General features: G+C 41.4%; 1 protein-coding gene across 1 annotated transcript in view; it reads left to right on the plus strand.

The window, feature by feature from the left end:
• LOC149241778 (uncharacterized) overlaps window positions 1-14,937 on the plus strand; it is a 259,142-nt gene extending 244,205 nt beyond the window's left edge. Inside the window, exons 11-13 of the mRNA XM_089370654.1 lie at window positions 14,008-14,278; window positions 14,453-14,619; window positions 14,722-14,937. Of these exons, the coding sequence (XP_089226780.1) occupies window positions 14,008-14,278; window positions 14,453-14,619; window positions 14,722-14,937 (654 nt within the window). The remainder of the gene's footprint in view (window positions 1-14,007; window positions 14,279-14,452; window positions 14,620-14,721) is intronic.
• Window positions 14,938-16,101: the final 1,164 nt, after the last annotated feature.

The following is a 16,101-nucleotide window of genomic DNA, read 5'->3' on the forward strand; positions in this document are numbered from 1 at the left end:
TACCCGACTCAGTCAGTCCTGCTACTCCTTTTCGGGGCACCCGTAGCAAGGTCTAATCCAAGAGGCTGGGTACCTTGAGGACCTGCCCCTCATCGCCTGTAGTCTGCCTGACTACAGGTCTATGTCTCCCCACTTCTTCTCAAGTGGTGCATGTGCACTCATGGCACAGTCATCGTCTCTCAGAACTTCCTTCTCTGCGCGTGCTGGCGCTGCCTTAGTCTCGGAAGACTCTCCCTTACTCTTCTTCCTTGGACATTGGGTCGCATAATAACCCAACTCCCCACAGTGGAAGCACTTGATCTTGGAGGGATCTTTCTTCTTCCGCTTTTCCTGCTTCCCCTCAGATGCTAGGGCCACATCTTCCTCTTCCTGCTTCACTTTGATCCCCTTGCTGCTGCTACCTGTCTTCCACTGCCGTTTGATCTCCTCCTGGCAAAGAGCTACCCACATCTTGTCCCACAGTGGAAGTGTTCCTCTGTCGAGTATACTCTGGACAAACACTTCCCAGTCTTATGAGACAGCATTCAGGGCTGTCCTCACCATTAGCTCCTGATCCGGTGTTGCTCCTATAGCAGTCAACTGGTCTCGGATCTCATTCAGTCCTTCGAGGAAGGTGTCAATCGATTGTCCCTTCTTCATCTGATATGACCTCATCTGATTCTCGAGCAACATTCTTCTCTGCACAGAAGTATGCTGATACAGCTTCTTGAGAGCCTCCCACATCTCAAATGTCGTTTCCTTCTCGGCTATATGTGGTACCACATGATCCTTGACCCCGTCAAGGATAATGCACTTGGCCCTCGCCATTGCCTCTTTGTACCTATCATTATCATTGGGGTCGACTGGGACAACTATTACCTTCAAGGCGAAGTTCTTGACATGATTCCTGTCAAGCACTGATAAGATTCTGGCCTTCCAGACTACGAAGTTCGATGCTCCGTCCAGTCTATCCTGGTCTCTTACCCCGTGTAGTGCCATGATGCTCCTCTACTTCCCTCCTGGAAGTTCTCTGTCCGACTCCTCTGAGTCTCTACTTCCTGTCTGGACTCCCTCTGGGTCCTGATTTCCCTCCTGGAAATCCTTCTGCCGCTTGTCGAGATGCCCCCTACTCTGATCGACTTGTGCAGCTGCACTTCTCATCTGGGTTCCTCGGCTAGAAACCCTCGGTAACTACTCCTTTGGCCTTGCTCTGTGAAGTACTGTTCTGACTACAGTACCTCACCAGCTCCACTTTGCAATATTCTTGCAGCCTTCTAGACCCCAGCAACTGCCTCTCTGTGAATTGCGTTAGCCCCTCTCTGCCTCACCCTGGCACTGCATCACCCCAGATGGGTATGCGTCAGTGTTGGGATGCCCTGCGTTAGCCCTCAGCCTCTCTGTGTCAGCAATGCTGGCCTTTCTGGGGCTCTGCGTAGCTCTGGGCTTCCTCTGCGTGGCCCTGGTTGGCTCTGCGTCACACTCCTTGGCTTCTGCGTTGCTAGAAACAACTTCTGTCATCTCGGGACAATTGTTTTCTGCTCCTATTGCTCCGCTCGGTTGATGTTTTTAGTCCTCTTGTGATCTGCAATTACCCTCTGATACCATGTTGAAGTTTCTAAGTTTAGTTAGTTAGAAACCCTCCATGCACTTTATCTGATTTATTCCTACGTACTTGTTATTTTTTTTCTTAACAATTTATTTACAATGTAAATACTGAAAATAAACACTAGTGCATGCTCAACATATTACAGATCAACAACTAAAAGAAACATGAACAAACACACCATATGACACCATTATTTTTGGATTAATGTCCCTGGAAAAACCCTATGCGGGAAGACCGGTGCAACTATTTGAGGGTTTTCTTATTAAGTAATATCAGAGTACAATCTGGGTGCCAAAACTGGCCTACCCAACAGAGAATTTCCTTAGCAACAATACCTCTCCATTTTTGACAAATCTACTAGCTGAAACCTCAGGATAATCCTTCTGGCAGCTACTCAGCACCAATCTGGCCTAGAAACCTCAGCGTCTGCCCAATTTGGACTGCGTCAGCGTCTCCTAGCCCAACACTGGCACTACGTCAGCCTATCTTGGCTTGCGTTAGCTCCAGGAGGCCCTGCGTCAACTCTCTGAGCCTCTGCGTCAGCTACGTTCGCCCCTCTGGTGCTCTGCATAGCACTTAGCTGCCTCTGTGTGGATCTGCGTGAGCACTGGCTGCTCCTGCGTCTCTCTCCCTCTGGCTGCTCTGCTGCTATGTCGACACTATCTTTGCCTCTCTGTGTCTCTGTACTCAATGCCCCTCGGCTGCTCTCCCAATCACTGATTCTATCTCTCTTAGCAAACCCCGCTCTAGAGAATAGAATGACTAATCACTCTGGTGTATTCTCCAAGTGACCCTCAAGCCTTCTCTTATACTTTTCCTGTTGACATTTCAACAGCCGAGATTAAGTCCCTAATCAACGACTAAGATTAGATTTGGGTTGATCCATGTCTTTTGGACCATTCTAACACAGTTTCATATTTAATCCACATTAATATTTTATTTTCCCTAAGTTTAGACTTAGGGACTCCATTAAAAATATTAATTATTTTAATATTTCCTGAACTGTTTAGAATCTGCCAAAACCCTTTCTGGGTATTTGAGATCTCATGTGCTCCAAACTCTCCACCAAATTTCGTGGCTAGAGCACATCTGATGCTACCCCAAATCAACGCAGCAGATATGAGGGTTTTATTATTAATCAAATTTTTGAATACAACTAGGGTGCCAAATCTGGCTCATCCAAAAGAGAATAAACTCGGCAAAAGTACCTCAATCCGGAGACAGATATTTTGGTGATCCAGCAATTGGATGAACAAACCCCACAGGTGACTGCACTGTCCCCAGTGCTGGGCAGCGATGGCTGCTCCAAGCTCTGCACTGGAACTGCGCCACCTCCTCTAGGAGCTGCATCACCCTCCCAATGAGCCTTCCCGACTTAGAAATTCGATATGCTGAACTGCTGCTCGATCTGCTTCACTGAAACCCCAACGTTGCGTCTAAGTGATTACGTTAGCTCCTCTAGCCTCTGCGTCACCCTTTCTGGAGCTGCGCTGTCTCTCCTGGTGCTGCTCTGCCCCTCTGCTATGTATTCTCTACCTTGGACGGAAGTCCCTCTGCCGAATTGGTCCTCTCTGCTAGAGATCTCCTCATTCGATTTTTCTCCTGAGAACTTCTCACTTCAGAAAATCGATTTTTTCTCTGTGTGTGTGTTTTTCTCCAACTAACCCCAAGCCTCTATTTATACTTTTCCTGTTGAGAAATCAATGGCCGAGATTAAGTCTCTTATCAACGACTAAGATTAAATTAGACGTGATCCTCATCTCTTAGAAGCTTCTCACTATATTTTCATTAATACCCATTAATATTTTAATTTTCCCAAGTTTAGACTTAGGAACCCCATTAAAAATATTCATTATTTTAATAAAATACAATCCAGGTGGAATTTCTCCATACGATTTCTGGGTCTTGGAGATCTCATGTGTTCTAACCCCTCCACAAAATTTTGGAGCTAGAGCACATCCGATGCTACCCAAAAAATCAACACTCCCTTTTAGCGAGGAATTTGCTCTAGCAATACTTCCCAGCAGAAGTATCACACTGATCCACGACATTGGTCCTCTGCGTTGCCGATGCTCGGCCTGCTGCCCCTCATCCATTGTGTTGCTGCAATCTATATTGCTGCCCATGACACTGCCATTGTCACAACTACATTTGTATTGCAACTCCCTCTCAATATGCTGCATCATGCTACCCATAGCACTGCCACTGCTAACTGCTGCACTGCAACTCAGTTGTTGAGAAGTAAGCAATTGAAAAGCCACCCAAAAGTTGACATGTTGGTCAGTCTGGATGCTCTGTGATGCTGAAGCTACCTCTGCTGCTAATCTGTGCTGACCCTCTGATGCTACTGTGCTATTGTTGTATCTTCTTTGTGCCTCCCGCGCTGCTGCAACACTCTATTGTGCTGCTTTAGAGTTTGGCACTCTAGCTCTGCCACTGTCGCTCCATCATCCCTTGCACCAACTGACTCCCGTCATTTTGCTACTGTCATAGGGCTCCCGTAGTCGTATGTGGTCCAAGAGTTTGGGCACCTCAAGGATTCTGCCCCTATGTAGTCCTCCCGACTACAAATCAATATTGCCCCACCTCTTCCCTAGAGATGCATGAGCACTCATGGTGCAATCATCATGATTGCCCTCTTTGTCAGCTTGCGCTGGAGCAACCTTTGTGTTAGACATCACTTCTTTGCCCTTCTTCCAAGGACACTGCGTGGCAAAATGACCCATTTCTCCACATCTAAAGCATCTGACTTTGGATATTTCCTTTTTATTTCTCTTTTGTTGCGCTTGCTGTCCCATTGATGCGAGAGCTGCATCCTCCTCTTTCTCCCTCCTTGAATCTGATCCCTTTGCTACTGGTTCTCGCGTTGGTCAACTGTCTGTTCTCTTCCTGTCGAAGAGATGCCCACGTTTCCTCCCAACTGGGAATAGAAGCCCTGCCCAAGATGCTTTGGACAAAGGTTTCCCAGTCTTTAGTGACTGTATTCAAGGCAGTCTTGACCATAAATTCAGGACTTGGTGTAGCCCCTACGGAAGTTAGTTAGTCACGGATCGTTTGCAACCTGAGAAGGAAGGGATCGATTTCTTCTCCCTTCTGCATCTAAAACTATCTCAACTGACTCTCAGGCAACATCTTTTGCTGAGCAGAAGTTCCCTTGTACAAAGTGGTCAAGGCCTCCCACATTTCCCTTGCTGTGTCTTTCTCAGCAATATGTGGGATCACATGATCCTTGACTCCGTCCAAGATCATGCACTTGGCTTTTTCTTGAGCCTCCTCTTACTTCTTGAGAGGATCAGCGTCAACTGCAACAACAACCGTCTTCAAGGCATAATCCTTGATATGATTTTTATCCAAAACTGCCAGGATCCTAGTCTTCCAAATGACAAAGTTGGATGCTTCATCCAACCTGTCTTGATCCCTCAGTTCGTTGACTGCCATCTCTGCTCAAATGAATGTCAAACTGGTTCTCTTCTCCCTCTTTCGCTGCTACTCCAACAAAACTCGGATCTGGATTTCTTTGGCGCTAGAAATCCTCTAAAGAACAAGCTCCCTCTAAATTTCGATTTCCTCCACGAGAATCCTTTTGCCAACCACTATCGAACCTCCCCTCTTTGATCTCTCTTTGCTACTGTTAAGCACCCGATCTAGATCTCTTGGCAATAAATCTTCTGAGGAGCTGATTCCCTCTACTTTGCTTCTGCCCCACTAGGTACAGTTCTGCACCAACAGAATCAACACCCCACCAACAACTCTAGATGAAGTCTGCATTGCACCTCTAGCCACGACAATCGGAAAAAACGAGACTCAACAGTCTCTGCGCTAGCCCAGTAATCATTGCGCTGCCCTCTGCAACAACAACGTCACCCAATCAGGCTGATGCAGGCTCTGTGTGAGCCTCCCTTGGTGACTGCATCACCCCTCCTCTGCTCTCTTGGCTAGAAACTACGTTGTCTCTCAGGACAATTGTCTTCAACACAATTTTTCCTCTGTCCTTTCATTGATGGCTTCAGTCCTCCTTGATCTGCAATCACTTTGATACCATGTGAAAATTTCTGAATTGAACAAGTTAGAAATCCTATTGCAGTAAACTGATTTGCGTTAGCTACTTGTGTCCTTCAGTTTAACAAGTTATTTTCAGAATTCTTCAGAAAATATTAATGTAAATACACTTCACCCTACAATATAGAGATCAAGTACTGGAAAATAAATGAGACAACCATATAAAGGACACACTTATTTTTGGACTAAATGTCCCTGGAAAAACCCAATGTGGGAAAACCGGTGCAACAGATATGAGGGTTTTATTATTAAGCATATTTTTGAATACAACTAGGGTGCCAAATCCGGCTCACCCAACAAAGAATAAACCCGACAAAAGTACCTCTATCCAGAGACAGATATTTTGGCGAATCCAACAACTAGATGAACAAACCCCACAGGTGACTGCGTTGTCCCCAGTGCTGGGCAGCGATGGCTGCTCCAATCTCTGTGCTGGAAGTGCGTCACCTCCTCTCAGAGCTATGTCACCCTCCCAGTGAGCCTTCCCAACTCAAAAATGCGATACGCTGAACTGCTACTCGATCTGCCTCACAGAAACCCTAGCGCTGTGTCTAAGTGACTGTGTCAGCTCCTCTAGCCTCTGTGTCACCCTTTCTAGAGTTGCGCTGTCTCTCCTGGTGCTACTCTACCTCTCTACTATGTATTCTTGGCCTTGGACTGAAGTCCCTTTGCCGAACTACCCCTCTCTGCTAGAGATCTCCTCAATCGATTTTCCTCCTAAGAACTTCTCACTTCAGAAAATCAATTTTCTCTATCTCTTTGTGTGTTTCTCCAACTGACCCCAAGCCTCCATTTATACTTTTTCTATTGAGAAATCAACGGTCGAGATTAAGTCTCTAATCAACAACTAAGATTAAATTAGACTTGATCGTTGTCTCTTAGAAGCTTCCCACCCATATTTTCATTAATACCCATTAATATTTGAATTTTCCTAAGTTTAGATTAGGAACTCCATTAAAAATATTAATTATTTTAATAAAATACAATCCGGGTGGAATTTCTCCAAACGATTTTTGGGTCTTGGACATCTCATGTGTTCTAGCCCCTCCACAAAATTTTGGAGCTAGAGCACATTCGATGCTACCAAAAAATCAACACACTCTTCAACCACAACTGGCTTCTCCTTTTCTGCTACTGTCTTCTTGCTGCAAGTTCCTTTTTGCCATAGTCTTTCAAAGATTATCACGGATACTGTAATGTTGCAACTTGCTACCAATTTCTTATCAAATGAAGTTTAAAGACCAGATTTACCTCCTTTAATGTTAGAGTGTTCTCCTCTGCCTGGATGTACTCTGCTCCCTTATATTTTTCTTTGACAACTCCCCTCCAATTCTCTGCGTTTCTTTGTCTCCTTTGAATGCAAATTTCTCTTCCTTCTCCGCCACAGGTCTCTTCATTGTTCCGGCTCACTCCTTCAACCTAGCTTCTATAAAACAAGGATACGGTTAGTCAAAAACCATAAAATTTTTTACCTCTTAAGTTTAGCTTGAAATCTCCCTTTTAATGCTCGAAAAATAGTTTCAACTTTGATTCTAGTTGATGGCAGGCCCCTTTGGTGGCCTGCTGAATCTCTACAGGATCCCTAAGCTACAATTTCCAATCCCTCAAAACTCTTCACCTTCGAAGTCCACGCGCTTGTGTCCTTGTTCCTCCTCCCTTCGACGACAACGCATTTCTCCTTTTCATAATAAAAACCATACCTTTATAAAAATTTACGCAATTCGCCCTTGAGTCCAACCCTCATGTTCTCAGCACTTTCAAAACTTCTTTATAATTCCAACCTCAGAGTTCGCATATGTAATTCCTCGTGGACCTTTCCTAAATTCCAACTCTACGGGTTCGAATGGAGTGGGTCGGAAGGTCGGAATCGATTTGGCCTTTACGACGTTAATGTACTTTGATCACCATCGTGCCCGACTATAGTTGGCTTTGCCTTGACCAAACCCGGTAGGTCGGCCCCGACTATGAGGTCAGAGGTTGTTCATGGTCCTCCTTGCGGCTTCCACTACACACTGATTTTTTGTGACACCCGACTATGCTGACCAGAATGCTAGTCCCGACTATGATCTATCTTGATGCTCGATTTGAGTTTGGCTTGGCGGAGTTGTTGGAGGGCCAGTTGCCTAGACCCCTTCTTCTTCAAGGAACAACCACAGGGTTTCGACTTGGTCAAAGTTGACTTCCTCTAATCTTGCCCTCACTTGGTTAATTGGCAATACGCTTTATTTAAGCGTCCACAGATCCGGTTCGCAATTAATAGTGACTTAAAAAGTGTCTTGAAGGCAGCCCTCAATCTGTCTTCCAATCATATATCACCCAACAATTTCTCATCCATTGTTGAATCGCTCCTCGAGATAAACATGAGCGGAGGATATCAAAGTACATCACATAAGCAGTCCAGGGTCCGGACTCTATCACTAAGACAATGCATAAACGAATATCGCAGAGGCACACTGCTCCTTATCAACGTCCACTCCTACTTAATCTATTCTCTCTTGTCACCAGGCACCTTCAGAGAATTGTATGGCCTCCTTACTTCAAACTTAAGCCACCAACCCCGATATGCACAATTGCTGCCTATTTAAAAGAGAGATTAAAGGCGGACACTAATCCATATTACACAATTTCTCCCATTATTTTGGTTCTTTCTACCATATGAAGTGACTGAGACCAATCACAGGGTGTCCCTATCAAACCTCCAAGTGAACAGTACTACCTTACAGAATGCTTATGCAGAGAATAAAGCACAGGCATGCAGAGAAAATTCAAATTTCATTATTATCAGGAAATATATACAAAGTACGATGTCTGCCTTCTTAATGCACTGGGAGCTATTCCTCTCCAGATTTGTTAAACCTCTAATTCCGGGAGACCTACCTACACTATTGCAGACATGCTTACATATACACAAAAACACTGGCTGAAAAATATCTCAACAGAAACCATAAAAATGGGACATCTGTCCAGTAGCCTAAAAACTTCCAGATTCCTACCCCTACACCTGTTACATTAACAAAGGCCCACTTGGTCAGTCACTAAAACAACCTAACACCTCAGTATAATTACAATGGGACAGATGGCTAATTAACAGCCTACAATTCTAATTTGTACAATGTACTTATGAGGAAACTCCTTCCCCTGTATTGAATTTCATGACCCCTCCTGTTCTGGACAAAATATGAAGTTGATGCTCCTGCATCAGAATCACTGGAATTCGGCCTTTTCACACATAATTTATCACAGAGTTCAGCCAGTCCACAGTGATTTCCCACAGAAGATTTCGGTCCTTTCACAGAAGATATGCCACAGTCCGCTGACCTCCACACAGATATACCACTGAGTGTTTGCTGGCCTCAGATTGCATACCATACCACAGAAGCCTTGCTCCTCTGTCACATATAATTCAGAACTTCAGTCTTCTTCAGAAATAAGCCACAGAATTTCGGCCCTCTTTAACAGAGAGACCACAGGATTTTCATCCCTTTTCCTATGGAGTTTTCAGTCTATTTGCACGGAGAGAATTACAGAGATCGACGCTTTTCAAAAGATATGCCTTTCTGTTCCTTGACTGAGTTTTATACTTCTGTACCTTGACTGAATTCTTGTCCAAATGAAGTCTTGAGTTCTGTGCTTTTACTTGGACAAATCCTGTAATGAGCTCCTTCCCCTCAGATTGGTATATCTCTTGTTCTTCTTCCGCAAATTCCTTGATCGAGTCCTTGTTCAATTGAGTGGGCATCATTGGCAATATATAGTGGGTGTGGAGGCATAAGAAGGCCGACCTCTGCAACACTTATTTTTCCTTTTGAAGGGCCACATCAATATACGAGCCGATCTATCCTGTCATTATTTTATGTTCACGCTATTATTTTTTGAACAGATCTTTTTGTTACTGATATTTCATAAGTAGATATACTGTTGCCAGTAGCATTTCTCCTCTGCAGGTGGTACATTTGCTATAGCTTTCTCTGATCCTATCCTTGTTGCCAACACTTTCCTTGAGACACACATAATCAAACAAAGTATCATAATTAAGCGGGTTCTTCTTAACCTCCTCCTCATACTGAAGCCTCCTTTTGCCCACAATAACATCTTCAATACCTTCTCTGTCACCATACTGTTTCTCAAACATAACAATGAAAATCTTCTCCAGCAGGTGTTCTGTCCTCTGACATTATTGCTATCTTTTGTTTTGATTTTCTGGGCATGTTTTTTTTTGAACCAAACTTACATCACCAGTAGCGTTGTATAAGATTTGTCGTGCAGCCTTGAGGATTTTTTTTTGTGTATCTCAAATTGTGCAGCTAACAATGAGAAATGAGCTTCAAGCATTCCCTTTATACATCCCTTGTTCAATCCATGTCTTCAGCTTCAAGTTCCTTATATAACACATAATTCATCCAATCATAAAAGGGAGAAACTTTAGTGCAACCTAGTGGGAAGAGCCATGAAATGCCTAATCCATTTTGTCGAGCAGCAGTTGTATTCTGTCAAAAGGTCCTCATGTAACAGTGAGACATGCTATTATTTTTGCATCGACCTTGTACTTACTTTGTAATGCTGCAACTCGATTTGTCTTGGATGCTATCCCTCATGTAACTGTCCTTCTTGGTAGAAGTTTCCTTTTGCTTAGGCCATCAATGCCAACAACGGCGACATCTCAACAAAAAATTCCTTCCATTTCCTTTAAGAATTTAACATCACCATTAGGGAGCATCCAAGAAACGTCTAGGGAGCGTCCAAGGAGGGTCCAGGGAGTTCCTAGGGAGTGTCTAGGAAGCGTGTATGGAATAATGGTTCGGCACATGGGACTCTGTTCAGAAGTGTGGTGGTTCCAAATTTCCAGAAAGTGCACAAATTGAAGCCGGAGCGTGGTTCTGTTTTTTGGGAGTATATTTTGAGGGGTACCTCTATAGCTCTCCCACTCAGAGTGGGGTTTTGGGGTGCAAGATGAGGGGATGAAGGCATGGTTCCTGCAACTATCGTTCGAACACTCCAATACTGAAAGAATGTAATAGTCATGGTCTTATTTATGACTGATAAAACGATGTTAGGGCTTTTGCCATTAAGTGGTGAGGACAATTACGTAGAATAGTCACCACATTGATGTAATAAAAGGGGACCACCCACATTGCATATGATGACTTCTTGAATGATAAAATAACTCATCTTTCTTTTTTATATTGTGTATATCGTGAGAAGTCTATTGTTTTCAAGGCTTTACCAAACCAAATGTGAAAGGAGAAGATGCTAATTTGTGAATAAAAAAATCCAAACTTCCTTTTATTTTGGCATTGAGCCTCAAAATAAACCCTTCAAATTTTGTTTTATGGCCCCAAATGGCTCATTAACACTTCCAACTGTTCCAACAATCTAGAAAGCGGTCACAAGATGAAGAATTAAAAAACAAGCTTGGAGAAATCTGATTTCTCTTATTTGCAAAGATTGTCTCAAAAATTGCTGAAAAACTGGTGACTTTCTGTTTTTCAAAAGGGTAGAAACTAAAATAAGAAATCATAGTGAGAAATTCAGGATTTTTTGAATAATTTTCCATACTCCTGAATATTTTGTGGAACTTGAAAGTTGGGCAAGTTAAAATATTCATGGTTATTTGGAAAAATTATGTTTTCATGCGATTCAGTTTCCTATTAAACTCAATTTTGACACTCATTTTGCTCATTCAAACTTGTTGGTTGTGCTTCTTCCATTGAGTTCATTCTAACGTGCTTTTAGAGGGTAAACTTAATGTTTATTCTGTGACATTAAATCCTTCGTGGATTGGGGAAAAATATTTTATGCATTAGTTGCTTTTTGTCGAGTTGAACTATTCTTTCTTTAGTTTTTGCCAAGTCATTCAGTTTTGAATATGGTGTAGTTATGTCTGAGTATAAGTTTTGTAATATTGGTTGCAAATGCCAAAACATAGTTTTGAATCGCTTGAAATATCATTGTTTGATACACAGGTGCTAGAAAATCCTCTCTCTGTCAAAAGCTGTCAAAGTAATGGTGCTGTTTTTGTTAATTTCCTAAATACCAGATCTGATTTATATCCCAAACAAGTTTTATAACCACAAATTTATTTGACGCAATAAAATATTTTTTGAAATTTCTGAATAAAATACATTGGTATTTTCAACACTAAAATTTGACAGCAGAAGCCCAAGTAGGAAATCAATCACACAGCAGAAAATATATCCAATTTGCCCTTCACTTTTATTTCTTAGAATAAATAAGGGCTCTCTTACAGAGAAAATGGCTCAGAGAGAAATAAAGAAATTTACAGCAATTGAACCTGAGAATTTGTCTCCCTGAAAATTCTGATCTGCACCCCAAGACTGTACCACATGTGCAGACCTGTTGAAGCTCTCCTCCAAACGGCATGTGTGGCTCAACACTAATTCACACGGCATGTGTTAGTTATCGCCCTCTCCTTGCATGGCACATGTGATCTGCTGCTTGCTCTATGCGGCATGTGTAGGTTCTGCAACACAAATGCAGCACACATGTGAGCCTCTGTGCTTTTCTGAAGCCCTTCTCACTCCACAGTTGTGGCCTTGCTGTCTTGTGCTCAGAAATTTGGTACGGCCCTTCTCTCACTACTACAATTTTTTTCCTTTCTCTTCAGCCTTGAGTATCTCATTCAGTCAAGAAAATCTCTCTCAAATTTGGAAATCACTTGTCACTTGTATTGTGTCTTCCTCCTTCACTTCTGTCTTTTATAATTCTTGATTGAGATAGATCTCAAACACTAATCTCCAAAGTGATGTATGTCTAGTATTAAATCCTAACCTATTTGAGATCAATGGTTGAGATTAGATCTAAGTCACTAAAGTGAATAATTCAGTTTTCCTTAGACAACCTTAATCAATGTGCTTTTCCTAAGTTAGGCTTAGGAAAAGGATCATAGGCGACTCTTCCTCAACAAGGACAAGTTCCTAAGAAGGTATTGGACAGCTCCTGCATGCTTGACACTTAGCCTATGCAGAAGTACCTGTCCACTGCTACAAGCATTAACAGTTTTGGGGACAGCTCCTGCATGCTTGACACTTAGCCTATGCAGAAGTACCTGTCCACTGCTACAAGCATTAACAGTTTTGGTGTTTCAAGCTTTAAAAGCTTAAGAATAATCTTGAAAGTGTTTCCTTGAAAGATAAAATTGTTGGTGGGTTAGAGTCAGGACTTATACTTTACTTGTTCTATCTCAAAATACCTGTAGTAATCATGATTCCTCTCCAACAGTCAGTCAATGTGAGGTAAGTATTTAGTGACCACTTCTCAGTCATTGTGACTCTGTCAAGATTCTACTTGAGTATTCAGCCAATGGCCATGCTTACCCTGCGTGTACTTATAAGCCATACTCATGAGTATGGCATATATTCTGATAGGTGATATTTGCAATAATAAATTTCCACCCATTTAATCTAATAATTTCTTCAAGAGGCTTATAGCTGAGGATACTGGAGCTCTGTAATTGTAAATCATATTGTCTATATACAATTTGCAGTATTTTGTTGGCATCTATTCTGATAAGTGGTATTTGGAATTATAAATTCCCACCCTTTGAATCTAAATAATTCCTCAAAGAGGATTATAGCTGAGGATAATCGAGCTCTGTGATTGTAAATCATATCGCATCATTACCATTTGCAGTTTTTCCTTGCTTTTCAACATATGATTGAATTCTGTCAAGTCTATTGCTTGATGTGGGTCTAGAATCTGTCAAGTACACATATAGACACCGCTGAATGGATTTAGCCCTTGAAAGTTGGTCTCTTGATTTCAGTATAGGAGCCAATCCTATAAGCAGTTTGGATCAATCAGTCAACAACATTTGTTATTGGTAGTTTAATGTTTTCAACTTCTGTAATTTAGAACCTGGTTGTGGTCCGTGTATGAAACCCTACACGGGGAATTCACCAAATAACCACACACTCAATGTAATCAGGAGAAATAGGACAACCAACAATTTCAGAAGCAGATTGTACACACATTCAATATACATTGTTAAAATGGTTTAAATTTATTTTGTATAATATGGCCAAAGTATTTATAATCTAAAATTTGAAAAAAAGTGCCTATTGTCGTAATGACAATTCTTCTTTCTTCCCAGGGCTTGCCATGTAAAACATAATGCTTATTTCATCTTCTTGAAGTTTTGTGCACTTTATAAGCTAGCCTATTTCACAAACATGTTTTATTTTTCTTTGTGTGCTTGATTGCCACTTTATCATTGCTTTTGATAGAGTGCTATGGGCATATCCAAATTCCTGTGAACTGATCTATGATTGTTTGCAAAGGTTGAAATCATCTTAACATGCATTCTCATTTACTGACATGAAATTGTAACATCTTTCTCAATGAAGCAATCTACTGGGTGGTTTAGTCGGAGTACCTTTGACAAATTACGTTTACATGTTCGTGTAAGATTTTTGTCGTTACTTCCTGGGGATGCTGCAAAGTCACTAGTTCAGTCAGAGGCAAGAGTCTTGGAAAGATACAAAAGAAGGTCAGGTGTTGAAGGAACAAGATATGATAGCGGTTCAGATGGGGCAGAACATGTTGACAAAGGTTCAGGCTCTGCAGGCACATCAAATCTCACTCATAGCAAAGATCATGAGAGTCCACCTCACCATGGTAAATTTGGATAGGATAATTTTTGTTAGATAAATCTTATTAGGAAATTTTTTCTTCAAATATAATCTCAAATTACCTACATCTATGGTCCCGCGGGACTTGTTTTCCCTAGAACATTTGTGTAAATGAGGTGATCAGAAAGGCTAAAATAGACTTGACATTTAATGGCATCAGATGGTGGAGACCCTACCTCTGAATTGTCTCATAAAGTGGCAAAAGGTGCTGAAACAATTGAGGAAGAGGATGATGATGAGAAAGATGAAGGGGATGATGATGAAGGCGAGGAAGAGGAAGAGGAGGAAGAGGAGGAAATGGAAGACTATGAATACCCACCATCTGAGGTGAGAGGAATTTGACGATATGTTTTTTACTTTGATGTTTTCTTTTGTGATCACTTATATGGAAGTAATTTTCATGGTTCCATTATTTGTTTATGATGACAGGGACAGAGATTAGGAAGTGCCTCTCCAAGCAAAGATTCTTGTATCCTCTTCAAGTTATTTTGTGGTGTGTTAATACAACTTATTCAAATTGGAATCTTCTTAATGTGGATATTTGCTGAGGCTATGTATCTGTTCTTGAAAGCAAACATAAATTTGTTTTCACATAATAGAAATGATTTCTTGGCATTTCTTGTAATTGTGGAAAGGAGGTACTAAATTTTTCTTTTGTAGAAGAAGTATTTCTTTTGTTCAGCCATTGTTGGCTACCTTTGAAAAGTTATTGCTAGACAAGTGTGCTTCTAATGGATTATATTTTTGGGCATGGCTAGATGTGTGAAGATTTTTTGAAAGATATTTCATTTGAAACATTCTGTAGATGCCGATCATCTCAAATTTATAAACGCTGTTAGGGATCTTGATCCAGATTGGATCATTATATTGTTTGTCATCCATCTCGATGCTTTCAGAGTGTAAAAAGTGGAGGAATCAGCTCACAAGACTGTTTTTACCAATGGGACCCACTTTGACAAAATAGGGTCTGAAACCTCTTGGGAGCGTTTTGAGGCATCAAATCATCTCCTTTGTTTTGAGGCGTATTGAGCCACACAATCTCCTTTGTTGCTTCAACAACTACCACATCTGTTGTCTTTGTTGTGGAATCTCCTAGAATTAACTATTTGTGTGATCTCCAATAGACAGTTGTTGATACAAGTCTCATGAGATAAATTGAAGTTGACACTTAATTTTTTTTTTGTCTCTATCAAAGTCTGAATTAGAATATCCAATTAGGTTGAAGTCATCCACCTTCGAATACTTGGGTCCAAAGCCTTGAGTTCCCTTCAAGTATTTTATAACTCTTTTTGCAGCAGATCGATGTCCTTCACAAGGTTTTTGCATAAACTTGGAACCTAAGTCACCTGACACGGGATTCAGGATTCCTAGGATTCGGGGATTCGAGTGTCGGATTTGGACATGTAGACCCCTCGGAACAGGACACGTAGGATTCGTTTATATATATATATATATATATATATATATTTAAAAATAAAAATTTCTTACACAAATTCTAAGTAATGATACAAATTCATTGATTTCAAACATAGATCTTCATCTATAGCATGCATAGTACATACAAAATTCAAATACATGTCAGTGGTCACATAAATCATGATTCATAATTCATAAACGAAAGACAACTTACAACTACAAGATAGTAAGATAAAGACACTGACAACTATAGTTTTCTCATTAAGTCATCAAATCAAAATGTGTTACATAGGTAGTGCTGGTGCAATGCCAATGGCAAATAGAAATAGAAAATATAAAACAACTACAGGTATACAAGCCTCAAGGCAATAGGTAGTCATCAATCCTCAGAGT

This window comes from Pinus tabuliformis, chromosome 8, assembly GCF_031772625.1.
Source record: "Pinus tabuliformis cultivar Carrire ecotype Pingquan chromosome 8, CPIR1, whole genome shotgun sequence".
Classification (NCBI taxonomy): Eukaryota; Viridiplantae; Streptophyta; class Pinopsida; order Pinales; family Pinaceae; genus Pinus; species Pinus tabuliformis.